Source organism: Sceloporus occidentalis, unplaced genomic scaffold, assembly GCF_023333645.1.
Source record: "Sceloporus occidentalis isolate IW3139 unplaced genomic scaffold, rSceOcc1.0.p SCAF_32, whole genome shotgun sequence".
Taxonomy (NCBI): Eukaryota; Metazoa; Chordata; class Lepidosauria; order Squamata; family Phrynosomatidae; genus Sceloporus; species Sceloporus occidentalis.
In genome coordinates, this window is record NW_028317012.1 from 7,543,111 (window position 1) to 7,570,039 (window position 26,929).

The 26,929-nt window shown below is 43.6% G+C and overlaps 1 protein-coding gene across 1 annotated transcript in view; it reads left to right on the plus strand.

The window, feature by feature from the left end:
• LOC149298606 (neutral alpha-glucosidase AB-like) overlaps positions 1-26,929 on the plus strand; it is a 103,030-nt gene that overhangs the window by 42,288 nt on the left and 33,813 nt on the right. Inside the window, exons 10-15 of the mRNA XM_089487339.1 lie at positions 15,037-15,133; positions 15,506-15,686; positions 15,771-15,924; positions 16,937-17,172; positions 17,611-17,737; positions 18,069-18,148. Of these exons, the coding sequence (XP_089343465.1) occupies positions 15,037-15,133; positions 15,506-15,686; positions 15,771-15,924; positions 16,937-17,172; positions 17,611-17,737; positions 18,069-18,148 (875 nt within the window). The remainder of the gene's footprint in view (positions 1-15,036; positions 15,134-15,505; positions 15,687-15,770; positions 15,925-16,936; positions 17,173-17,610; positions 17,738-18,068; positions 18,149-26,929) is intronic.

Genomic DNA, 26,929 nt, shown 5'->3' on the forward strand with positions numbered 1-26,929 from the left:
TGATCAAGCATGCTGGATCTTTGTTAGGTAACAACTTCAAATGACAAGTGGTGCTTTCTTCTGTATTAGGCTTTACAAACATAGCTGCAGTCCGGTTGACAGTAAACTGTTGAAATGCTTCTAATCCATTACGGTGGCAGGCAGGCTACTTTTCTCCATTATGTGCTTTATTTTTTTCAGTTTGTAGAGAAACTCCATTAAAGGTTGAACTGAACCCCCAAAACTGTTTCTGAAACGCAGACAACTTAGGCTATTTTAAAGGGGTCTTTCTACTACCTTCCATGCATCTACACTATATGACCAAAAGTTTGTAGACATGCCACCTGATTTTAGGTTGCTGGTTTTAGCAAGACCATTGTTAAAGGTGTATAAATTCATCAATCACATAAACGGAGATCACATAGGCATGCCACTAGGGCTGCAACAACTAATTGATAAAACCGATAATGAAAATTATTGCCAATGAATTTCATTATCTATTGAATCGATTTTTATTATAAGATGAGGGTTTTTTCAGGGAAAATGCTCTGAAAAATATCCCTAGTTTTATAATCCGTTTCATTCAGTGTGACTCAAAGCAGTTACTACTTACAGTCCCTTCCTGCAGTCACACTGATTGGCCCCGCCCATTTGCTTATAGCATCCACATGCTTAGCAATTCATCTGAGTATAAAATTAATATTTGGGCTGCTGAAAGGAGAGGTGGGGGTTAAATTAGAGGCAGTATTGTTTAATGGGGTGTTAGGGTTAATTTAGGGGCGGTTTATGGGGTTTTTAGGGTTAATTTAAGGGCAGTTGTGGTTGATGGGGTCTTTAGGGTTAAATTAATGCTGAGGACTGAGGGTTAATTTAATTCATAAAGTTAACTCCTCTCTAACAGCGGGGGAAGGTCTGCGCGATGGACGCAGACAACCCCCGCAGCTAACGGCACCTCCTTCCGGCTGCAGCAGAAGTTGCCTACTTGAATGGCGTAGACGTCTACCTGCTGCCCCGACTACACACCAGGGAGTCAGAATCACCGGTAAGTTGGGGTGGGTAAATGGGGGGCATAAGGCATTTCTATAGGCAGAGTGCTCTATGATATGCCTTTTAACACTCTGTATGCCACTCTGCTTCCTGAAATGCCGTATACCTCCCTTAATGCCACTCTGCCCCATAATATGCCTTTTAACCCCCTAAATGCCAGAGTGGCATATAGGGGTATAAGGTATTTCCGGAGGCAGAGTGGCATATGGGGGGGTATAAGGCACATTTCTGGGACAGAGTCGCAGGCCAGGGGGCAGATGTGCATAATGGGGGCAGGTTGGAAAATAAAAGGAAATAAAAACAAAATATTCTCAGTCATAGCTTTTATGAAAAAAATAGTTTACATGAATTAACATTTACTGGTAAAACATTTTTCCTATAGGGTCTTCTTATATTCAGGCTTTTTCTTTTTTTTCCTAAATTAATATTCAGATTTTGGGGGGTAATCGAGCAAATACGGTATTGAAATGCCTACCATGTAAAAATGACTTCATGTAGCATCACTCACTACAGAGTTGCAAACTGCCTCTGGAAGCAACATAAATTCAAGCAGTGCATCACAAGCTGTACAAAATGGGTTTTATTTGGCCAAGGACATGCAAACAAGCTGAAGATTGTTGTGCAATGCCAAGCATCAGTTCGGTGGCTGTTACCTGGCATCATTTTGGGGTTTATGGGCGGGTACAAAATCATTTGTTTGTTAGGCAATCTTGTTCTGTATCTTTAACAACTTCTCCCTACTAAGAATTTTATATAAAAGTTAAGATTTAATATAGCAGTAACTCTTTACTACTGTTTTACTCTTCCCAAAAAGGCAGTATACCTTATTTTTCTTTCTTGCTCCTTTGGGCACCCAGAGTTGCTCCCATTTATTGCAGCCTTCTAAGGGAAGCTGCCGAAGATATCCACCAACTTTATGGTGTTTGGCGGCATCCATGCACGGTCATGTATGCTTACAGTGCACCCTGATGTCAGCGGACAAGGTGTGGCACAAAATGTAAATCTTAAAGCTGAATGGTGATCCCTGAAGCAGTATAGTGCTGTGTCCCTGCCATTGTGTTATGATACAGCTCCTTGAGCTCACGGGTATTTTTATTTTATATTATGTTCTGGGCTATTTATTAGGGCTGCAACTAACGATTATTTTAATAATCGATTAGTTGGCCGATTATTTTTTCGATTAATCGGATAAAAAAAATTACATTTTTTTTCAATTTAAAATAATGTAATAAAAAACGTACAATTTACACTTTCATCTCTTTATTGCAATGGCCTCTCTCTATTCACCTTCTTATTTTACTGACATAATAAAAGCTACAAGAACCCAAACAGTGTTTCTCAAACTAGGTTTTAATACAAAGTTATTAGTAAATATTAATTCATATGTTAACTTTTTCATATTTAATAAAAACTATGAGAAAAAAGCCTTGTTTAAATTTTTTTTATTTACCAAACTGCCCCCGGTTATGCACATCTGACCCCCAGCTTGCCACTCTGTCCCCATATATGCCTTATACCTCTTATATGCCAGAGATTCCACTGTGCCCCCTGATTTGCCTTATACTCCTTATATGCCACTGATATGCAACTGAGCCCCCTGATATACCTTTTACCCCCAGATATGTCTAATGCCCCCCTGATATGCCTTATACCCCCTATATGCCTTATAACGTCCAATATGCCACTTGCCCCCGTTTATGCCTTATACCTCCCTATATGCCACTGTGCACCCTAAATATGCCACTCCACCCCCCCATAAATGCCCTGCACCGCCCTGAAATTCATTATACTCCCTGATTCACCACTCTGCCTCCCCCAGATATGCCACTCTGAAATTCATTATACCTCCCATACACCACTCTACCTCCCCTTATACACCACTCTAACTCCCCCAGATATGCCATTCTGCCTCCTCCCCCCCTCCCAAACACCACTCTGCCTCCTCCCCCTCCCATACACCACTCTGTGTATGGGATGCGCACAGACAGCCTCTGTCTGTGCGCATCGCGCAGAACCCCACCAGCTGACAGAGAGGAGGATCCTCTGCAGGAGACCTCGATTCTCTGTCAGCCGGTGGGGGTCTGCGCGATGCCCCCAGACAGCCTCCGTTACTGCCCTTCACTTACACTGAGGCTTCTATGAAGCTGCAGTGAAAGTGCCTGTCGGCAACGGAGGTTCACAAAACACCAGGGAGTTGGGAGAGAGGCAGAGTGGTGTATGGGAGGGGGGAGGAGTCAGAGGGGGGGGGGAGAGACGGAAGTGAGGGGAATCCAGGTTCCCTGCAGCTTTGCGGGAGATCTGGATTCTAGTGTTATAATCCGATCTCTGAGGTCGGATTATATAAGGAGAGGAGTTTTTCAGAGCATTTGCTCTGAAAAAAAACCTTTTTATAATCGATAAAAATCGATTCAACTAATCGATAATGAGAATCGTTGTCAACGATTTTAATTATCTATTTTATCGATTAGTTGTTTCAGCCCTAGTTTCTAGTTTGCCTACCTAGAAGTTGCTTTGTCTTCAGATGCTCCTAAGGATCAACATTTTAACTTCTAAAGATTATTAAATGGCCAGTGATTTTCTTTATGCATCTCTTGAGGCTGCTCACCTAGCTGCATAATCTGTGGGTTTATCTACACTCACTAGATGTGCAAAATGGTATTAGCTTGGTCAGCATATTTCACCTCCAAGACCAGTCTTTGTTCTTTTCTTCTGAGGGAAGGCAGGCTGTTTGCCACTCACTTAGCTTCTCATTGAAATGATCCATCTGAAGAAATTTAGCCCCAAGACATAAAGGACTTGGAATTCTAACTTTTTTAGCTCTTACAGATACAAGAAAGAGGCTAGATCATGTAATTTTCAATTCAGTTCATCCCAGCTGATAGATAATTAAATTCTGATGGTGCGCTACAGGTAGGAGGAAGGTTTTCATTTTTTCCATTACCAGTTTTTCCTGTCTACAGGAGACGTTTGGGTCTGTCAGATTATTTCAGGTCACAGAAAAAAAAAAGTTAATCTGTTTATCAATTGACCCTTGGAAGTCAAAATCTACTACACAAGCAGACTGTAGAGCCAGTTCCTTGAAAAGAACAGGAACAGGCCCTTATTCCAGCATCTTCTTGGGTAAAAACCAAATATGACTTTTTGGCCTCGTGTGCGTCTGTCCAAGGTTAATTAAGTTGGTGAAAAAGGAACACTTTAGAATGGGTTTAAAGGATGCTTATTTCCATGTCCTTATTCATCCTTTCTCCAAAAGGTAGCTTCCAAAAGTAAGATTCTTACTACAGTCCCAAGATATTTACATCATCCCATGCCTAGACGATTGGTTCATAAAGAATTCTTCCGGTTCGCTACTCAGTCTCCATACGTCACAGATCATCACTTCCTTGGAGACACACTGTTGGATTGTGAATCTTGAAAAATCCTCTTTCGTTCCATCTCAACCCACGTATCTAAGTATCAGATTAACACAAAGTTTTCTACAGCAACCAAAGAAGTGTTCTCAGATCAGTCGGCAGCCTCATTCTTTCTGTTTCTCTGTTTAGAAGGCCTTCAGGGTGTAGGGCCTGATGGTGTCTGCCATTCCAGGGGTCCCTTTGGCAAGGCACGCCTGCAGCCTCTATAGAGTTTTATCCTTAAATCCTGGGACAGATGACCTCACATGCTGGAGAAGTTTATTCATACTTCTCCAACGTTTGACGGCCATCCTTGCTTGGTGGCTAGTGCTTACGCACCGCGGATAAGGTGTGCCTTTCTGTTTGGGTCTATGGTGCAATGTTACAACATGCCTCAGAGATAGGTTGGGGGTGCCAAATAACGAATTATGGGGCTCAAAAGATCAGAGCCAGTATTCAAACTTTCTGGAGCTACGGTACATCCATAGGGGACTGAAATGTTTAGACTTAACCCTATGTTGTGCACTGAGTGTGCCAAGCCCTTGCTGGATGGCTGCAAAAGAGTTAGCAATCCTTGCTCAGCTGAATTTTTTGCTTAAAAAAAACAAAAAAAAAAACCAGGACATGCAGTTTGGGGTGTTAACTTCTAGACAACCTTGCACAGACCTTTGAACCGTCTGTTTATGCTTTTGAGACAAAGTTTGAGAAGTGTCGTACACGTAGGCTCCTGAATCTGGCTGTCCTCAGAAGAGATTTCCAGGGATGAGGAGTTCGCCCTGACGAGGTGGCCGAGTGGTTAAGGTGATGGACTGCTAATCCATTGTGCTTTGAATGCACGGAAGCTAAGCAGGCTTGGGGCTGGTTAAGTACCTGAATGGGAGGCCACTTGGGAATACCAGGTGTTTAAAATCTACTAATTCAGTCTCGTCTTGTGAGGGTTCAGTGGATGAAATTTTCCTTTCTCCACAAGAGCTTCGGAAATTTTATAAAGAAGTCTCCAGGCTGTTACAAGAGATGGTCCATGAGAGGCACCCAAAAGCATTTTGCATGTTGCCTAAGCTACAGGATCTCATGCATAGGGAATAGTCGATCTGGGCAAGTGAGGCTTTATATCTAAGCATTTTAAGCAGTGGTTTTAGCTTTAAGGTGAAGAACAATGGGAACAAAGGTAGATGTTCGGATTGCTCAGCTTTCAAAGAGAACAACCATCCCTATTGGAGAAGTGTATGGTCTTAAAGCCCAATGGATAAGAAAACAAACACATCAAAGTAGCATTGTCTAGCGCTTCAGTGACTAGAGCTCTAGGCATCTGGTAACAGGCATTAGAGTTTACGGCCATACCACCCTGAATGCACCTGATCTCGTCTTATCTCAGAAGCCAAGCAGGGTTGGGCTTGGCTAGCACTTGGATGGGAGGACTTCCTGTCGGAAGAACCAGAAACAGAAGTATCTAGCCAATTTAGGAAATTAAGGCTTTCTAACTGCCTTTACGTTGAATCTGCCTAAGAGATACTGAAGCTCTGAGCCCAACATATGGGTCTGTCATCAGTGGCCAGGAGAGCTTTGTGGCTGCGATCGTGAACAGCAAACAAAGCATCTAAGTCGGCCTTGTTTGATTTACCATTTGAAGGGCATAAGCTGTTGGATCCTGAAGATCATTGCAGACCAATAAAGATTCACCTACTTCACACCTCCCTGTCCTCAGTTCCTGGTTTGTTTTTACCCTTCATTAAAAACTCAGCTCTTTTTTTCGGCATGCTCACCCTTCTTAAAGAATAAATCCCAAACGTCAGGAGTTTTCAGAGTGTTTACTCCGGACTGTTCCTGGTCGTGAACCAGTTTAAAAATGGTCAATGCCTGTATTCAGTACAAGCATTTTAGGATGGCAACTATCCTCACGGTCACCCAACTACTGAAAAAGGAGATTTCATGGTGACCCTGGACCTGAAGGATGCTTATCTGCATGTGCCTATCGCAGTTGCATCCAGTAAATTCCTCAGGTTCACTATAAGGGACGCGAGTTCACCATTTCCAGTTCGGTTCTCATACCTGGACGACTGCCTCATCGAAGCCACTTTAGCTCCGGCCCTTCGTTATCATGAAGGCAGCATTGTTTCCCCATTGGCAGAGCTCATCAAGCACATGTCACGTGCAAGAGTGTGCTTCCCCAGGATAAAAAGACCAGATGGAACAGGAGGTGCTCATATAAAACACCAGGCCTTTTCAATATTTTTTATAAGGCGCAGAATTTTTGTAGACCAGGCCAGGATAAAGTTTCGGGAACATCCTAAGAAACAAGAGCCTAGGTAATTCTGACGGAATTGGTGGTAGGCTGCAATGGTTCATACAGACATGACTTGATCATAAACTGAAAAGTCCAATCTTATGCCTTCCACAAGAATGCAGTTTTTGGGGCTGATAGCGCTTACTTTTCTGATCTTTGATCATGGAATAAAGAAGGGTAGTGTCAGTTTTGCAACAATCCAACCTGCTCCTTCAGAAGAGCTATGAGCATCTGGGGCATTCTGACGACTTGTATCCTAGCAGTAAGATGGTCGGAGGCATATATAAGTTCACTTCAATGGGACATCCTTAGGCATTTGTCCAGGAAAGAAGATCTGGACATCAACTTCAGTGTCCGAGCACGTTTTTTAGCCCAATTAAACTGGTGGAAGAGGACGGATCATCTCAACAAGGGTCTCTGCTTTCATCAACGTCAGTAGATCACTCTGACCACAGATGCCTCAAAAATAGGCTGGGGAGCGCATTTAGGTGACCTCTTTAGGCAGGGCAAGTGGTCACTTAAGATTCTGGCCCTTAAGTAGTTCAGTCCTTGGCTAATAAGGAAGGCTGTAAGAATCCAATCCGACAATGCTTCCACGGTATCATATCTCAACAGAAGGCGAGGACGGCTGTCCCTGCGGCGCCCCCAGAGTGTTCGGGAAATCCGAACAGGGAGAGGCATCCAGATTCCAAAACTTCAGGCCTTTTCGGAAGAAGTCAAGGCATGGGCTCAACAAAACCAAGAGAATTTGTCAGCCACGCGTTTCAGGGGAAGGGTCAATTGCATTACAGACAACCTCAGCTGATCCCATTGGTCCCTAGACAAAAGAATCTTCTCCATCCTGGTTCTAAAGTTCTGCCTTCCAGGGATCGACCTCGTGGCAACCAGCGACAACAGCAAACTTCCGGTTTTTAGCCTCTCTGTATTCATGGGTCAACCCTCTAGTGCTGGTCAGTGATATGGAGATTCAGAATGGCTTACATTTTTCCTCCGGTGGCGATGATCCCATGTGTCCTCAAGATTTGAACGGACAAGGCCAGGTCTTATAGATCAAAGTTTTTTCGGTAGATCTCGAGGTGGCTTACAGAGAGCATTCGACTAGCTCACTTAAGCAGCAGGCAAGTCCTCTCATCCCATATTTCGGCTCACTCCACAAGAGCCATGTCTGTGTCATGGTTCAAAAGGCGGCCTCATCTCCTGAAGAAATATATGTAAGGCAGCTACCCGGTGTTCCTTCGATACATTTGTCCAGCATTACTGACTAGACCTCTTCTCCTCCTGCAGCGGATTTCGAACGCAGAGTGTGCTAGTCTGTGGCCTCTTAAGTATTTCGCTCCCGTTGGTGATCTTGCTATATCCCCTCTGTACTGCCACTATTTGCCAGAAAAACAGAATTTTTTTTTTTACTCACCTTAAATTTTTGTCCTTAATATAGTGGCAGTACATATTTCCCTCCCTCATGTTGTCTACCATTAAATATATTTTGCACGCATTTGTATTTTTGGTACTTACTGGCTGTGTGTGGTTCTGTGTGCTCTTATGGGTAAGGAGGTGGTGGAGTTAGGGAAAGGTGGCAGGGTTTTAACCCTTTGTATTTCAGATCCTTGTCCCTAAGGAACAGCAACACCCCTCTGTACTTTATGTACAAAATTCTGTTTTTTTGTTTTACTACTGGGATTATACCTCAGACCATCTTTTAAGTCCTGATTTTTGCTGTCAGCCAATTGGCAGGTCATCTTTGGCTCAAGAACCATTGGTTAGGGGATTTGTTAAAGCTGTTGGAAATCCTTCTCCAAACGTCCGATCTCATCTTCCTCCTTGGAACCTCAACGTTCTGGATGAGTTATGTGAAACTCCTTAAGAATAGCTCCATACAATGGCTTACTTAAACTTTTTTAGTTTGTTTTTCCCCCCCTTACCATCAGCCAGAGTTGGAGAGCTGCAGCTTGTGATGCAAACCACTTTATACTATATTCTATCAGGATTAGGTATGTTTTACCAGATTTTCATCCACAGTTATCAGTCGGATAACTGTTTTGCCTTCCTTCTGTACAGATCCGGTTTTTCCTTTAGGAAAGAAATTTCATTCCTTAGATATTAACGTTATCCCTCCTTTTATTTGCATAAGACTTTTCTATTTCAAAACTCAAACTTTTTATCCTGTGTTAGTGTCTCGAAAGGCTTCAAGGCTTCTAAGTCATCCATCACTCGGTGGCTCAGACACTTAAATTGTCCTATGTTTTGCAAGGGCGCTTTCCTCAATTTTGCATAACAGACCATTCCCGCTAGGGCTGTTGCTACCTCTTTGGTAGTTCCTACAGCTGCATCTTCTGACCAGATTAGTAGAGCCACCACCTGGCTGTCTCTACACACCTTCTCAAACTTTACACCAGGGCTGCAACTAACTTCATAATCTATTAGTTGGCCGATTTATTTTTTCGATTAATCGATTACCATATATGCTCGATTATAAGACAAGGTTTTTTACAGAGCAAATGCTCTGAAAAATACCCCTCGTCTTATAATGGCATATAGGGTATATAATCAGACCTCAACTAGGTCTGACTATGAGACTAAGATCCAGATCCCCCGCAGCAATGCAGGGGACCTGGATCCTCCTGTCTCCCCCCACCACCCCCCACTTCTGAGTCCCCTGTGCTTAGTCCGGGCAGCGTGTAGAGCTCTGCGCGATTCGCTTAGAGCTCTACACGCTGCCCGAACTAAGCACCGGGCAGTGTGTAGAGCTCTCAGCGATTCGCGTACACAACTTCCGCTGCAGCCGGGAGGAGGTGTGGCTGGCAGCGGGGGTTGTCTGCGTCCATCGCGCAGACCTTCCCCGGCCGCCCTGGTGAGGTAGAACTCTGATCTCTGACAGCCGGGGAAGGTCTGCGTGATGGACGCAGACAACCCCCGCTGCCAGCCGCACCTCCTCCTGGCTGCAGCTGAAGTTGTGTAAGCGAATCGCTGAGAGCTCTACACGCTGCCCGGACTAAGCACCGGGGACTCAGAAGCTCCGGTAAGTTTGGAGGAGGGAGGGGGAGGGAGTGTTAAATGGGGGGCATAAGGCACTTCTGGAGGCAGAGTGCTCTGTGAAATGCCTTTTAACCCCCTTAATGCCCCTCTGCCTCCAGAAATGCATTTTAACCCTCTATACGCTACTCTGCCTCCTGAAAAGGGGGCCAAAAGGCATATCATGGGGCACAGTGGCATATAGGGGGTATAAGGCATTTCTGGGGCAGAGTGGCAAGCCAGGGGGCAGATGTGCATAACTGGGGGGGGGGTGAAAAAAGAAATAAAAACAAAATATTTTTCTCAATCATAGCTTTTATTAAAAAAAATAATTGTTCACATAGTTTACATGAATTAACATTTACTGGTAAAACTTTTTTCCTATAGGGTTGTCTTATATTCAGGCTTTCTTTTTTTCATAAATTAATATTCAGATTTTGGGGGGGTCATCTTATAATCAGGGTCGTCTTTTATAATCGAGCAAATACGGTAATCGAATACAATTTTTTTACTTTTTTCATTTATTTAAAATACTTTATTAACCCCTTGATGACAATTGCCGGTCCGGGCACGTCACGGAAATTCATGTCGATAACGACAAATGACGTGCCAGGACCGGCACGTCATTAAACGGGTGCAGAAAGCGATCTATTTTCGCTTTCTGCACCGAAACGGCGTTGCTGTAATGCCTCGACCTCGAGGCATTCAGCAACGCCATTATCGGCACAAAGGGGCCATCTCTGGCCCCTCCCCGGGGCGTCAACATCGCCCGTTTTAAAAGCGTTTAGGAGGCGATCAACGATCGCCTCCTAAACTTAAATGGTGTCGCTGGAATGCCTCGATCAGGAGGCATCCAGCGACACCAAACACTTACCTGGGGATGGACTGTGACCGCTCCGGAGAGCGGTCACAGCCGCAGCTGCCGGTGATCTTCGCCATCTGCAAGATGGCGGCGGTCCGGGAAAATTCAATAAAGAAACAATAAAGTCTAAAAAGTTCGCTAGACGGTCTCCTTGCAGGTTGAATATAGGTACTGCATTCAAACCATGCAAGTCAATGGAGCTCAGCTTTCTAATCACAGTGTGATTAGAAAAAATAAATTAAAAATAAAATAAAATTAATAATAATTAGAAAAAAAATAGTAAAAAAACAGTAAAATGTAAAAATAATTTCCCACTGATGTCACTATCAGGGGAACCTTCAAGTTGAAAAAAAATGTAAAAAAAATTAAAAGGCAAAAAAAAAAATATATAAATATAAAAAATATATTTTTGTGAGCAAGTCCTAAAATTAGCATATTAGCTTAAAACAATTCTCGCATGGAAAGAGTTAAAATACTGGCATATTAAATGCCCATGGGGTGTCTACTTTTAAAAAATTTATGATTTGATGGGGTAAATTGAATTGGCCGGGTTCAACAAGGTCCCAATTAACACGGGGGGAAGGATGGCCACACATCTAATTTCCAATTAGAAAAATGCACACGTACCAAATGTGGCCTTTTAGTTCCCCCAAAAAATGACAAACCCATGCATGTGGGGTATCACTGTACTCAGGAGATGTTGCTGAACACATATTGGGGTGTCGTGTGACAGCGGCATATACCAGGAGCTGTAAATTCATACATAAAGTAGGTGTGTGGGGGGAAAATACACACACAAAAATACTACTGCAAACTTTGAAAAAATGCTGGTGGTAAAATGTGTGCATACAAAGAGTTAAAATACCAGCATTTAAAATACCCTGGGGTGTCTAGTTTTCAAAAATATATGGTTTTGTTGGGCACACTGAAATGGCCAGGCTCAAAGATGTACCGAATGGGGCACGGGCAGTGGATCCCCAAATGCCAAAGTTCAACATTGAAAAATGTGCATGCCCCAAATGTGGCTCTTTTGCCCCCGAACAGCCAAGCAAAATCATTCATGTGGGGTATCACTGCGCTCAGGAGATGTTGCTGAACACATATTGGGGTGTTTTGTGATAGTGACATATACGAGAACTTTTTAATTCATACCTGAAGTAAAATGTGTGTGACAAAACAAATGGAAAAAGATGACTATCACAAAGTTTGACAAAGACTGGTGGTAGATATGGTGCATGGAAAGAGTTAAAATACTAGCATTTGAAATACCCTGGGGTGTCTAGTTTTCAAAAATATATAGCTTTATTGGGCACACTGAAATGGCCCGGCTCAAAGATGTACCAAATAGGGCATGGGCAGTGGATCCCCAAATGCCAAAGTGCAACATTGAAAAATGTGCATGCCCCAAATGTGGCCCTTTTGCCCCCAAACAGCCAGGCAAAATCATTCATGTGAGGTATCGCTGTACTCAGGAGATGTTGCTAAACACATATTGGGGTGTTTTTTATAGTGACATATACCAGAACCTGTTTATTTATACCTAAAGTAAAATGTGTGTGAAAAAACAAATGCAAAAAAATTACTACCATAAAGTTTGACAAAGGCTGATGGTAGAATAAGTGCTTGGAAAGGGTTAAAATACCAGCATTTGGAATACCCTGGGCTGTCTAGTTTTCAAAAATATATGACTTGATGGGGTAAATTGCATTGGCCGGCTTCAAAGATACCCGAAATGGCACATGGGGTAAGAATTACCAGATTTGGAAAAAATGGCTTTGAAATAGCAAAACGGTACCTGTACTTATTGCTCCATAACGTGCAGAAAAAAAAGCAAAAAAACATAAAAACATTGGGTATTTCTAAACTCAGGACAAATAGTAGAATCCATTTAGCAGGTTTTTTTATTACCTTTTATAGATGAGTAAAAGATTTTTCAACTATTTTTTGTCCTGAAAAAAACAATATCTGTGTGTGGGTTCAGTAAACGGGAAAGAAGAAAATTACAGCTAAACACGAGCAGCGCAGAAATGTTAAAACGGCCATTGTCACGAAGGGTACAAAAAGTAAAATCAGCCTTTGTCACGAAGGGGTTAAATTAACGTAGGACGTAAAAAAAACAAACGGCAGAATAAAAAAACTTTGATAAAAATGCATTTCTTGTTTTTATTTCCCAACCTGCCCCCCCCCGTTATGCACATTTGAGCCCAGACATGCCACGCTGCCCGCCCAGACATGCCACGCTGCCCGCCCAGACATGCCACGCTGCCCGCCCAGACATGCCACGCTGCCCGCCCAGACATGCCACGCTGCCCGCCCAGACATGCCACGCTGCCCGCCCAGACATGCCACGCTGCCCGCCCAGACATGCCACGCTGCCCGCCCAGACATGCCACGCTGCCCGCCCAGACATGCCACACATACCCTATATGCCACATATGCCTTATATGCCCCCAGATATGTCACTCCGTCCTCCCAAGGTATGCCGTATACTCCCCTGATATGCCGTAGTGCCCTCATAGATTTGCAGACTCGTTCAGACACAATACTCATAAATAAATACAGGGTTAATCTTCACTGCCCCCAGGATTTAGATTCCCCTCAGTTTGCCCCCCTTTACCTCTAACTGCACCTTAAATCAACCTTATTAAATTAATTAAATGAACCCTCAGTCCTCGGCATTAAATTAACCCTGAAGAGAAGACCCCATTAACCGTAACTGCCCCTAAATTAACCCTAAACACCCCATCAACCACAATTAACCCTAAACTTTCAGCAACCCAAATATACATTTTATACTCACCAGTTAGATGCGTTCTTGACCCATTTGGATGGTATAGGAAATGGGTGGGGACAAATGGGAGCTGCAGCTGGGAGTCGGACTAAACGGATTATAAAACGAGGGATATTTTTCAGAGCATTTGCTCTGAAAAACCCTTTTATAATCGATAAAAATCGATTCAACTAATCGATAATGAAATGCGTTGGCAACGATTTTCATTATCTATTTTATCGGTTAGTTGTTGCAGCCCTACTTTACACGCTAAACATCCTTGGCTCTGAGGATGCTGCTTTTGGACGCCAGATCATGCGGCCAGTAGTTAAGCATTCTCCCCTTCTTAATTTGTTCTACGTCACTAAAGTATGCTGCCGCTTGGGGAAGGGGGAAGACAAAATTTCTTACAGTACATTTATTTTCCCTGGCACCAGGCGACAGCACTTTATTCCCTCCCTAATAAATGAATTTTGTTCTGCACTCTGTTTCTGTCTTAGTACTTCTGGGGAGTTTCTGTTGCTTGCATAATTTATGCAGGAAGGAAGGGGGCAGGGTTTGGGGGAAGTTTACTTAAATTCCCAAGGAAGAAAACCCTTAGGTAACTGGCCAAATGTTTAGTTAGGTCAGATCACTTTAACTCCTTTTATATCTATGACGTAATCTATATTTTTAATATGTTATTGTGTGCCCTAAGGTGTCTGACATAGTCTGCACGCCATCTCCACACAGGGGACAAGGCAGGTTTCCTTTATCTGTAAGGCATGACGCCAGGTGCATTTCTGGTTGAGGTGCATTTGCAGGATTAGGCTCTTGTCACCTCAGACGGATGGACTCTGGATGTCATCTCCAGAGGGTGCAGTCTGGAGTCAAGTGTGCGCCCCCAGATCGCTATGTCAACTCAAGGATTCTAGCAGCATCAAGAAAACGGGCCCTTTGTACTTGATCTAGGGTTACATTCAAGAGGATGTTCTGGTTCTGGTTTATTCAGGTCAGCAGCTGAGACAATTACTCTCCAGTCTTTAATTTCAAAAGCTTCACGCTGTTTATGGAATTACTCTGACACGTGTTTAAGATGGAATCCATAAAGCACACCTTAGGTGTTTTCTCCAAGAGATTTTCTGGCGACACTGCACCATCAAGATGCATATCTCCATGCACCTATAAGAAGAGGTTCCCAAGGATTTTTGTGGTTTGCTGTTCCTTGTTCATCAAGAATTCAATCTTATGCTCTCCTTCCTGCAATATCAAGGAAGGAGAGCATAAGAATTGTGCCGTATCTGGATTAGGGTGAGACAGCTTTAAATAACCTGGGGTGGGGCGGTCCTGCAGTGTCAGGAATGTAATCTCATCTTCATCGCCGTAGCGATGCTGGGGAATCTAGGATATGGTCCGCTTAATAAAAATTCATGAGGCAGTTCCGTCTTCTACGTTGGAGAGAAGAGGAGGATGCAGGCAGGGAGTCCTGGTTCCCCAAGGTAAGTGCCTTACAGTTTTAATTAAGCTTGTGGTTGTGTAGATGTCAGAATGCTATTTTTCTGTAACTCTGGCAGCAATTTTCTAAGCAATCAATTCACCTTGTTGGGGAACGTGCTGGAAAATAAGGCTCAATAGAATAACCTACACATTCCCATATAACAATGCACATCTTAGTAGGTTTTGTATAAATATGCTTATGTATTTGTTGTTGCAGGTCCCTCCTCGGTGGGTCTAGATTTCTCCCTACCAGGTTTTGAACATGTTTATGGCATTCCAGAACATGCTGATAACATGAGATTACGAACTACAGAGTAAGACTTTTACTGCCTTTTTTTTTTCTGTCCACTTCATAGGCATGTTTTGTGACCAGAAGCACTATGGTATTATACTTGGTAGTGGTGTACCCCCTTTCTGTTACCAAGGCCTGTCAAAAGCACATGGGCCAAATTAATAGGGTACCCATCAAAAACATGAATTTTGGATACCACACCGTCTCCTTCTCAAAGTATATGAGCCAACCTGCTCACCATCCCACAGCTCACACCTTGAATATGTTAAATTGTATTGTTGTTGTACCAGCAACAAAACCTTATTGCTATTTTTTTTCCTACTTGTGTGGATGTTTTGTTTGTTTGGTTTTTTTTTGTGCATGTCTGCTATGATGCACTTCCTTTCTTTTTTAGGAGTACAGATCCATATAGGCTCTATAACCTGGATGTTTTTCAGTATGAGTTGTATAATACCATGGCTTTGTATGGCTCAGTCCCACTGCTTCTTGCTCACAACATTCATCGCACTTTGGGGATATTCTGGCTAAATGCTGCAGAGACTTGGGTGGATATCAGTTCCAACACAGCTGGCAAGGTGAGATAACTGGTAAGGTATAAGACATTGAACTGTAAGGATCACTATAGGAATTATGTGCTATCAAGGTACTATTTGTTACAGACTCTCCTGGGCAAGATGTTGCAATACATGCAGGGAGGCGGAGATACTCCTCAGACAGACGTGCGTTGGATGTCAGAGAGTGGGATCATTGATGTATTTTTGCTTCTAGGACCCTCACCTTCAGATGTGTTCAGACAGTATGCCAGCCTTACAGGTATGTGTAAAAATCTTTGACCACAACATTGTAAAATGTTGCCAACGTAATGCTTCTAACTGGAGTGGTGTATTGGTAAGTCTACCAATATAAATGTCTACTGGCCATGTGATGGCCATTATGGCTGTTACTACAGGTGTTCTGCCTCTCCTTCATTTTTGTGGTCTGGAGGAGAGATCAAAGTGACAGGTCTGGAACCCCACTGGTATTTATGAAATCAGAAAATTTGCAGCCTTGACACCAATCATAGGCATAGTAAAAAAAAAAAAAAAAACTACCATGCACTCCTATTGGATCCCTTGTTGGACAACCCCTGTTTTTGTCCTTTATTAGGGCCAGGACAAGATTATCCAATCTCCTTAGATTCCTCAATTGTAATAACTCCCAATGCCCCCTATAGGTGACACCCAATTCAATGGTTTTTTTTTTATTCTAATAAATATATACCCCTAATTAGAACGTTGCAGTTGATGAATCCCTTTTCTTCACGTGTAGACTGAACTTCAGGTAGTATATCCTGTCAAAGTGCTTATGTTATGGTGTAAAGTTGTACAAACTTAGGAAAGCAGTAGGGGATATACATCCTGGTGAAATACCAGTAGGTTGTCTACGTCACCTCGGCCACCATGATGTTTCTTTTTCACGGGCTGTTTCCTGGTCAGTGGAGTAATGAAGCTATGCAGTGAAACAATTAACAATTACATGCTTTCCTAATGGTTTTGATGCGACTCACAAAAGCCTGGTGTTGGCCTGTCCTGTAAACTAAAGGATGTAACAAAGAAGCCATTTTCTTATAGAAGTCACTCCTATACTCCCAGCATGGTCCATAGTGTATTGTGGTTTGTTTTGTGAATAGAAAATATCTAAATGCTTGCCCAGAATGGACACTTCTCTTTCCAAAGGTGCAAACCAGCTCCCCCCCCAAAAAAAACAAAACAAATTTGGGTTTAATGACATTCATGTTGTCTAAGAATGCCTTTGTAATTTTTCACCTTGTCATTTTTCTTTACAGGGACCCAATCTTTGCCCCCATACTTCTCACTTGGGTACCACCAATGTAGATGGAATTACAATGATGAGGAAGATGTACACAATGTAGACTCTGGGTTTGATAAACACAACCTGCCTTATGATGTGATCTGGCTGGATATAGAACATGCTGATGGAAAAAGATACTTTACCTGGGACCCGCACAAGTTTCCAACTCCTAAAAACATGCTGAGCAGGCTGAAGGACAAGAGACGTAAGGTAAGAATATATTGCCAATAACTTCTCATATATATTTGTCATTTCTGATCCTTTAAATAGGCCCATCATGGAATCTTCTTTTTGTGTTCCTGCCTCCCATTAAAAGTGGTGGAGGCTTATATAGTAATAAATACATGGGCTATACTGAATCTTAGATTAGATTAAAGGCTTCATAAGATCTGAGTCTTACATCAGGAAAAATAGGCAGACTAGATGCGCCAAATGATTATCTGGCATCTATTTCTCTTTGTGTGTCCGCTTGTGCTCTTCTTGAAAGATCTTGAAAACCTGCATTGTGTGGATACTCACTGACTGTATTAAAATAGTAATAGTAATCTTAAGTGTTTTTTTTTCTTTTTTCCTTCACAATTTACTTCTCCATAGTTGTTCTTAATAAATTATGTGCGCCTTTCGTTTTCTTGTTGCTTTTACCAACAGATGGTTGCTATTGTTGACCCTCACATTAAGATAGACGGTAGTTATAGAATTCACAACGAGATCCGATCCCATGGTTTCTACGTCAAAAACAAAGATGGTGGAGATTATGAGGGTTGGTGCTGGCCAGGTAAGAAAGGGCTATCCTTCAAAGTAAATGGGGGAAGTTTCAGGTAGATATTATGTGTAATGCATCTAAGTAATTGCTTACAAATGGATGTTCTTGTGCTCCCTATACTATTGTGTTATATATATAGTATTGTTTACCGAAATTACCAGATTTGTGTCTAGCAATAGTTAGCTGCTTATGCTGTAAGTATGTTCTGTGTATGTATAAAATTGTAAAATTTTTCCACTCTTCATTGTGCACTAGTTTTTGGGGTTTATATTAATATTTTATATTACAAACAATTAATCTTCTATACCACTAATAATGCTTTCTATTTCTCTCACTCTGAAAGGCTCTGCTGCCTATCCAGACTTCACAAACCCGGAAATGAGAGCTTGGTGGTCTAGTATGTTTTCATATGATCAGTATGAGGTGAGAACTATACAATCATAGTAATCTGTAATACCGTATTGGCTCGGATATAGGCCGCACCCTAAAAGAAAAAAATTTCTTAGTAAAAAAAAAAACAAAAAAAAACACTTAGTGGAACAGATATGCTGCCACTCTGCCCTCCCCAGACATGCTGCCACTCTGCCCTCCCCAGACATGCTGCCACTCTGCCCTCCCCAGACATGCTGCCACTCTGCCCTCCCCAGACATGCGCTGCCACTCTGCCCTCCCCAGACATGCGCTGCCACTCTGCCCTCCCCAGACATGCGCTGCCACTCTGCCCTCCCCAGACATGCGCTGCCACTCTGCCCTCCCCAGACATGCGCTGCCACTCTGCCCTCCCCAGACATGCGCTGCCACTCTGCCCTCCCCAGACATGCGCTGCCACTCTGCCCTCCCCAGACATGCGCTGCCACTCTGCCCTCCCCAGACATGCGCTGCCACTCTGCCCTCCCCAGACATGCGCTGCCACTCTGCCCTCCCCAGACATGCGCTGCCACTCTGCCCTCCCCAGACATGCGCTGCCACTCTGCCCTCCCCAGACATGCGCTGCCACTCTGCCCTCCCCAGACATGCGCTGCCACTCTGCCCTCCCCAGACATGCGCTGCCACTCTGCCCTCCCCAGACATGCGCTGCCACTCTGCCCTCCCCAGACATGCGCTGCCACTCTGCCCTCCCCAGACATGCGCTGCCACTCTGCCCTCCCCAGACATGCGCTGCCACTCTGCCCTCCCCAGACATGCGCTGCCACTCTGCCCTCCCCAGACATGCGCTGCCACTCTGCCCTCCCCAGACATGCGCTGCCACTCTGCCCTCCCCTTTGAGATATTCTGCCACTCTGCCCTCCCCTTTGAGATATTCTGCCACTCTATCCCCCCCTTTGAGATATTCTGCCACTCTATCCCCCCCTTTGAGATATTCTGCCACTCTATCCCCCCCTTTGAGATATTCTGCCACTCTATCCCCCCCTTTGAGATATTCTGCCACTCTATCCCCCCCTTTGAGATATTCTGCCACTCTATCCCCCCCTTTGAGATATTCTGCCACTCTATCCCCCCCTTTGAGATATTCTGCCACTCTATCCCCCCCTTTGAGATATTCTGCCACTCTATCCCCCCCTTTGAGATATTCTGCCACTCTATCCCCCCCCTTTGAGATATTCTGCCACTCTATCCCCCCCTTTGAGATATTCTGCCACTCTATCCCCCCCTTTGAGATATTCTGCCACTCTATCCCCCCCTTTGAGATATTCTGCCACTCTATCCCCCCCTTTGAGATATTCTGCCACTCTATCCCCCCCCTTGAGATATTCTGCCACTCTATCCCCCCCTTTGAGATACGCTGCCCCCAAGAGGTCCGCCCCCCCCCGTAGACTTACCGGTGCAGACTCCCCGGGGTCTTGCAGGGCCGGCGTAGGGGACAGCTACGCAGTACGCGTATTCAACTTCCGGTGCTGGGACTTCCGCCGTGGGAAGTGCTGGCAAGGAAGATTGTTAGCGTACATCGCGCAGACGTTCACCGGCTGCGGCGATGCAAGCGTTAACAACCTCTCGCTGCTGGCACGTCTGCACGATGTGCTTTAACAATCTCCCTTGCCGGGACTCCCCCCGTGGGAATTCCCGGCAAGGGAGATTGTTGAAGCACATCGTGCAGATGTGCCGGCAGCGGGGGCTGTTTACGCACATTGCCGCTGCCAGTGAACGTCTGCGCGATGCGCTTAGACAACCCCCATTGAAAGTGCTGGCAGGGGAGGCTGTCTCAGCGTATCGGAGAGTAGGCTGCAGGTCCCCTGCACCGCTGCATGTCCCGGGCGTCAGAACTGCATGTCCCGTGCGTCAGAACTGCATGTCCCGGGCGTCGGGCGCTAGACCCAGAGTATAGGCCGCACCCCCACTTTAAAGACTTAAAGTGGGGGAAGAAAGTGCGGCCTATATTCGAGCCAATACGGTATATAATATACAGTCGTGTGAAAGAAACACAAGCATCTGTTTCTTAGCAGGTCTAAAATGCATACATTGGCAAAATACAACCTCAAATGAACACATGACACATTGCACAATGTCATGATTTAATAAAGATAATGCCAAAATGGAGAAGCCTTGTGTGGAAAAACTAAGTATCTGTAGTGTCTGAGATGTAGTCTGTTTTGCAATTTCTGGGAGCATTGCATGGTCTTACCTTGGGGTGATAAAACTTAGGCTCTTACAGAGGTGGTAACACTTGCTGGTGATCAATTAATCAAGGGCATTTGATTAGCCGCACCCGTCTGCTGCTTAGCACCTTAATTCATATGGAAGCAGTAAGGGTGTACTTAGTTTTTCACACATGGCGTCTCCATTTTGGCTTTATTTTTGTTAAACCATGACATGGAGTAACATATCACGTGGTGGTGGTCATCTGAGGTTGTATTTACCTAATTTTTAGACCTGCTAGGGAAAACATATGTCCTGTTATATAAAACCATAAAATTCAAAGAGGGTGTAGTTTTTGTCACACTAATTATATTTATATGTGTGGATATCTGTGTATGTGTGTGTATATAGATAGATCTAGATATAATCTCTACACAGTATTTGTTCAATTATAAGACAACCCTGATTATAAGACGAACCCCCAAAATTTGAATATTAATTAAGGAAAAAAGAGCCTGAATATAAGACTACCCTATAAGAAAAAAAGTTTTACTAGTAAATATTCACATGTAAACAATTTTTCATATTTAATAAAAACGGATTAAAATATTTGCCACCCTGCCCTAGAAATGCCTCATACCCCCTTATATGCCACTCTGCCCCCAGAAATGCCTTATACCCCCCTATATGATACTCTGCATCCCTGATATGACACGGTGCCTCTCTGATATTCTTTTTAACCCCCCTATATGCCACTCTGCCTCCAGGAAGCCCTTATACCCCCCCAATGCCACTCTTATCCTCACCCGACTCACCACTGCTTCCCTAGACTTAGCCCCCGTGGTTCACATTCCTTGGTGTGTAGTGGTGGCAGCCGGTGAAGGTCTGCATGACGCTCGCAGACAACCTCCGCTGCTGCCGGGGCTTCTATGAATGAGCAGCGGAAGGTCATGTGATGCCAGCGCTCAGTCATAGCCCCAGAGGAAGTGCCGGGAGCAGCGGAGGTTGTCTGTGCGCATGGCACAGACCTCCACTAGCAGACCTCTATTTGAGGTCTGATTTAGAAGACGACCTCGAATATAAGACGATGGTTCTGAGTCCTGTAAAACCGCTGTATGGTCTTGCCCATAGTTCTGCAGCTCAGTTTCAGGGTCTTGGCAATCTTCTTATAGCCTAGGCCATCTTTATGTAGAGCAACAATTATTTTTTCAGATCCTCTTTGCCATGAGGTGTCACATTGAACTTCCAGTGACCACTATGAGAGAGTGTAAGAGCGATAACACCAAATTTAACACTCCTGCTCCCCATTCACACCTGAGACCTTGTAACATTAACAAGTCACATGACACCGGGGAGGGTAAATGGCTAATTGGGACCAATTTAGACATTTCCACTTAGGGGTGTACTCGCTTGTGTTGTGTTGTGTTGAGTTATTTTAAGGGGACAGCAAATTTACACTGTTATACAGGCTGTATACTACTTTACTTTGTAGCAGAGTGTCATTTCTTTAGTGTTGTCACACGAAAAGATATATAATAAAATATTTACAAAAATGTGAGGGGTGTACTCACGTTTGTGAAATACTGTGTGTGTGTATATGTATATAATATATATATGGGTGTGTGTGTGTATATGATAAAGCACAGGTCATAGACTTTAAAATGGACAATTCGCACATAGAGAATTTTAAGAGAAAAGGTTGTATTCCATTGGGAACATGACTGTATTGAATATTTAGGTATTAAGATCTACTGAAATTTTGAAGACACAATAAATGGGAATTATATAGGTGTACTAAACTGTCTAAAAAGCCAATTTATAGAATGGAAAGGACATGACGTTTTATGGCTTGGCAGGCTGAATATCATAAAAGCATATATCTTACCAAAATTAATGTATTTGTTTAGAACTATTTCAGTTTTTTTCATATGTTTGGAAAGGGAAGAAATCAAGAATTTCATGCTCCATTTTAAACAGAAATCTGTCCCAGGACGGTCTTAATTACCCTAATGTCTGTGAAATATATGGAGCATGTATGTTTACTTATTTTTTGGCATGGTACCTCAAAGGGGGATTTTGTTTAGGTTGGTATAATTATGAGAAATGTCACAATCCTAGACCCATTTTTATTTTTATTGGACAAACCCAAAGTGTGTTAGAGATTAAGAGATAACTAATCCAATTATTGGATTTCCTGTCCCATGGAGACATGGTTCTCAGCCTGGACCAAAGCTAGAAAAGCGGTGCACTGCATACATCTTCATGAACAATATTTCCCCTGTCACTTCTGGTAGCATGGGAGATGGCTCCACCTATCCGAATAGGACAGGAAAGAATAAAAGCCCCAGAACCACCTCCTGTCCCTCAGTGTTCTTTTCTACCCTATTGCTGGTAGATGCAGTCATCCCACGTTTGTTTGGGGTTTTTTTGTTCTGAGCTCGTAGGAGAGCTCATTTCCCCTGCACTAGCGTTACGATTTGGGTAGCAGGCAGCACTTTACTTCTCCCCGTTCCAGTTCGATCTGTTGGAGGATTGCTTTATTCTCACGAAGGGTACCCTGGGGGGACCCTAGCTTACTTCGGCAGCCTTTGGGCGGCTAGCTTTATTCCAGACTCCAGGACTCCACTGCCTCTGCCGACAGTTCCTGCCTGTGACGCGTTTCTGGTTCTCGTCTCAGGCTGCCAGGGGTCTCAGCAGGAAGCAGCTCTCAGGTCAGGTTATGTCTTTTCAGTAAGGTTTCTCTATTTGATTGTGCTGCTATTAGTTTTGCTTCTGATGAAGAGTCCTGGCATCCTGTGTTCTGTTTTGGTGTCTTTCTACGACTTAGCCCAAGTAGGTTATGAGTCCATGGGAGTTCTTTGCGTCTGTCTTATTGGCTAAATTTTAACTGTCTCCTGTCCTTTATCAGGATGTCTCTAGATAAGCCAGACCTACCTGAAGAGACTCCAGCACCTAAGAAGACCACGTCTAAAACAAAGCATTTTGCCTGTAAAAATTGCAAGGCTATCCTGTCCGACCCCTTGAAGTTTTGCTCGGCCTGCCTGAAAGTCAGGGAGGAATCAATTTCAGATTTCAAGGGATGGATGCAGGCTAAACTCCAGTGCACTTTTCAGCAGATCCGATAATTCATTTTAGATTATTTTCCCCAGCCTTAAACCTCTTGTCCGGATCCTCTACCTAGGTTCCAGTCTTCTGGTCAGGATGCTGGTTCTTCCGGCTCAGAGGGGGACTGGCACCTGGAGGAACCCGAACCTCAGAAAGAAGAGGAGCTTTCTGAAGAAAGTTGTTTGTTTTTTTGGGGGGTTTTTTTTTCTTTCTTTTTCTTTCTTTTTTTTTTTCTTTCCTGTAGAGGAGGTGAACAAGCTGGTTACTGCAGTGAGGGCAGCTCTGGACTTGGAAGGGGAATAGCCGAAAGGAAAAACAGACATTTTTTTCAAGCTTCTTTTAAGAAGCCCAAGGCCTTTACAGCCCATGAGACCTTAAAATCTATTATTACTGACCAGTGGAAAAGAGTTTCAAGGTTGTTTCCTTTCCCAGATGATTTTTCTGAGCTCTGTTTAGCTCCCAAAATAGATGCTCCAGTGGCCAGGGCTACCAGAAGATATGGCTTCTCTGGAAGCTCATATTGGAGATCTGGAGAAGCAAATTGTCTCAAAGTTACAATCTTGAAAGGGGTCTACTGCTCACTGAGCAGAGTGTAGTGAGGGCAGGTAGAGAGGGAGGAGATAAGTCAGCTGGGGAATAGGCACGTAGCTGGGTTGTCACGTGGTAGCAGAGGGGGAGGGAAGAGGAAAGGTTTAGCTGGCTCTGACCTTGTGCAGCCTAACAGATTTGCCCGCTTAAGTTAAGATTTTGGGTGCATCGGCTCAGGAGTAGCTGTACTGGAGGAAGCTGTTCCTCCTTACAGCCTAAACCCCATCTGTACTAGAGGGGCTGTTCCCTAATACCCCTCTAGTACGGGTTGGGTTTAGAGTGTTAAGAAAGGCTAGACATGTTGTGGTGATAGGGGACTCTGCCGCTCAACCTGCTGAGCCGGACAGTTTGCTGTCTCCCAGGTGCTCGGGTCCGGCATGTTGCTGACAGAGTGGATGGATTTTTAGGAGGGGCTGGGGAAGACCCGGCTGTCATGGTCCATATTGGTACCAAGGACAAAGTCAGTGGAAAATGGAAGGTCCTAAACTGAAGAAAAGGACCTCCAAAGTAGTAATTCTCAGAAATATTACCTTTGCAGCGCGCAACAGTAGAAAGGCAGCGGGAGATTAGGGAGGTTAATGCATGGCTAAAGTCATGGTGTAGGGAGGAGGGTTTTTGCTTTTTAGAGCACTGGGCAGATTTTGCGCTTGGGTACAATCTTTATAGGCATGATGGATTGTACCTAAACGGAAGAGGGTCTGCTTTGCTGGGGGACAGGATGGCTAGAAGTTTGGAGGTGACACAGAATATATGGTGTCTTTTGAAATAAACTCAAAAAATAAATTGCACATGAGGGATACTAAAACATATAATTTTGAAAAGACCAATTTCAATAAGATAAGGGCAGCTTTACAACATATTGACTGGCATAAACCCTGTAGTGATAAAAACACTGAGGAAAATTGAAAAAGTGGGGAAGTAAACCAAGCCATTAAATAAATAAAAAAAGGCTTTTAAAGCATTTAAATCAGACAAATCATAGGCATCTTATATAAGATAAGGAAACCAATAATGCATGCAAAAAGGTGATTGGATGGGCTAAACTAGAAAATGAGAGAGGCATAGCCAAAGAGCAAAACCAACCCCAAAAAACTCAAAGTACATAAATTCTAAAGGAAAAAAAAAAAATGTGTTGCTTAACGAGGACCAGGAAAAAGCAGACACTTTAAATAATTTGTCCTCGGTTTATATTGAGGAACCTATGACAATGCAAATGACTACTGCAAAAAAATTGTGATTGGATGACTCAGGACAAAGTGCTGCAGCAGCTAAAGAAAGTAAATGTCAACTCCGAGGCCTCATGGTATTCACCCATGTGTACTGAGTCTAGAAATAAGTGAACCTCTGTTTTTAATCTTCCAGGATACTTTTCTTTCAGGAATTGTACCAGAGGATTGGAGGAAGGCAGGATGTGGTTCCTATTTTCAAAAAGGGTTCAAACTCTACCTGGAAACTATAGACCTGTGAGCTTAACTTCTGTGGCTGGGAAAGTATTTGAAAGGTTATTAAGCGATAATATCCAGGAATTCATTGGAAAAACAGTGTTAGCTAAAATCAGCATGGTTTTATGAAACATAGGTCATGTCTAATTTAATTGCATTCTACGAAGAAGTAAGTAGAAGTGTAGATCAGGGTGTTGCAGTGGATGTAATCTACTTGGATTTTGCCAAGGTGTTAGTATTCAAACTGAAAGAAACTGGTCTAGATGCAAATTCTTGTTCTTGGGTTGAATATTGGCTTAGCGATGGAGTACAGAGAATTGTCATAAATGGTATATCTTCAAGCTGGACAAAAGTTGTAAGTTGTTCGTCAGGGTTATGATCTGGGACCAACCGACCTTGCAATAGGAATTGAATGTCATGTTTCCGGGTTTGCAGATAAACTCTATAAAGTAATACAATGTGAGCAGGATATTGCTTTGCTGCAGAGGGATCTAGATAGACTGAGGGACTGGGCACACAAATGGCAGATGTAATGTAGATAAATGCAAAGTATTTTATTTTAAGGAATGCACAAGCAACTTACACCCTAAAATGGTAGTGAATTAGAGATAAAAAATGAGAAGGATTTGGGAATTTTTATAGACCACAAACTAGGCAACAATTTGCAATGTCAGTCAGCAGTTTCTAAGGCCAGTAAGGTATTGTCATGTATAAGAAGGGGCATCAATTGGCGGGATAAAAATATAATTTTGCCTCTGTATAAATCAATGGAAAGACCACACCTTGAATATGCTGAGCAATTTTGGCAACTATTCTAAAGAAGAGTTATTATAGCACTGGAAAAGGTGCAGAGGCGGGCTACAAAATTAATAAAAAGAATGGAACACTTTAGTTATGAAGAAAGGTTAATTACCGTATTTGCTCGATTATAAGACAAGGTTTTTTCCAGAGCAAATGCTCTGAAAAATACCCCTCGTTTTATAATCTGGGTCGTTTTATAATCAGACCTCAACTAGGTCTGACTATGAGACTAAGATCGAGATCCCCGGTAGCGATGCAGGGGACCTGGATCCTCCTGTGTTATGCCCCCCAACTTACTGGTGCTTCTGAGTCCCTGGTGCTTAGTCCGGGCAGCGTGTAGAGCTCTATGTGATTCGCGTAGACAACTTCCGCTGCAGCCGGGAGGAGGTGCGGTTAGCAGAGGGGGTTGTCTGCGTCCATCGCGCAGACCTTCCCCGGCTGTCAGAGATCAGAGTTCCCCGTGATTTCTGACAGCCGGGGAAGGTCTGTGCACACGGACTACGCACCGGGGACTCAAGCACCGGTAAGTTTGGGGGAGGGAGTGTTAAATGGGGGGCATAAGGCATCTCTGTAGGCAGAGTGCTCTGTGAAATGCCTTTTAACCCCTTTAATGCCACTGCCTCCAGAAATGCATTTTAACCCTCTATACGCCACTCTGCCTCCTGAAATGTCTTATACCTCCCTAAATGCCACT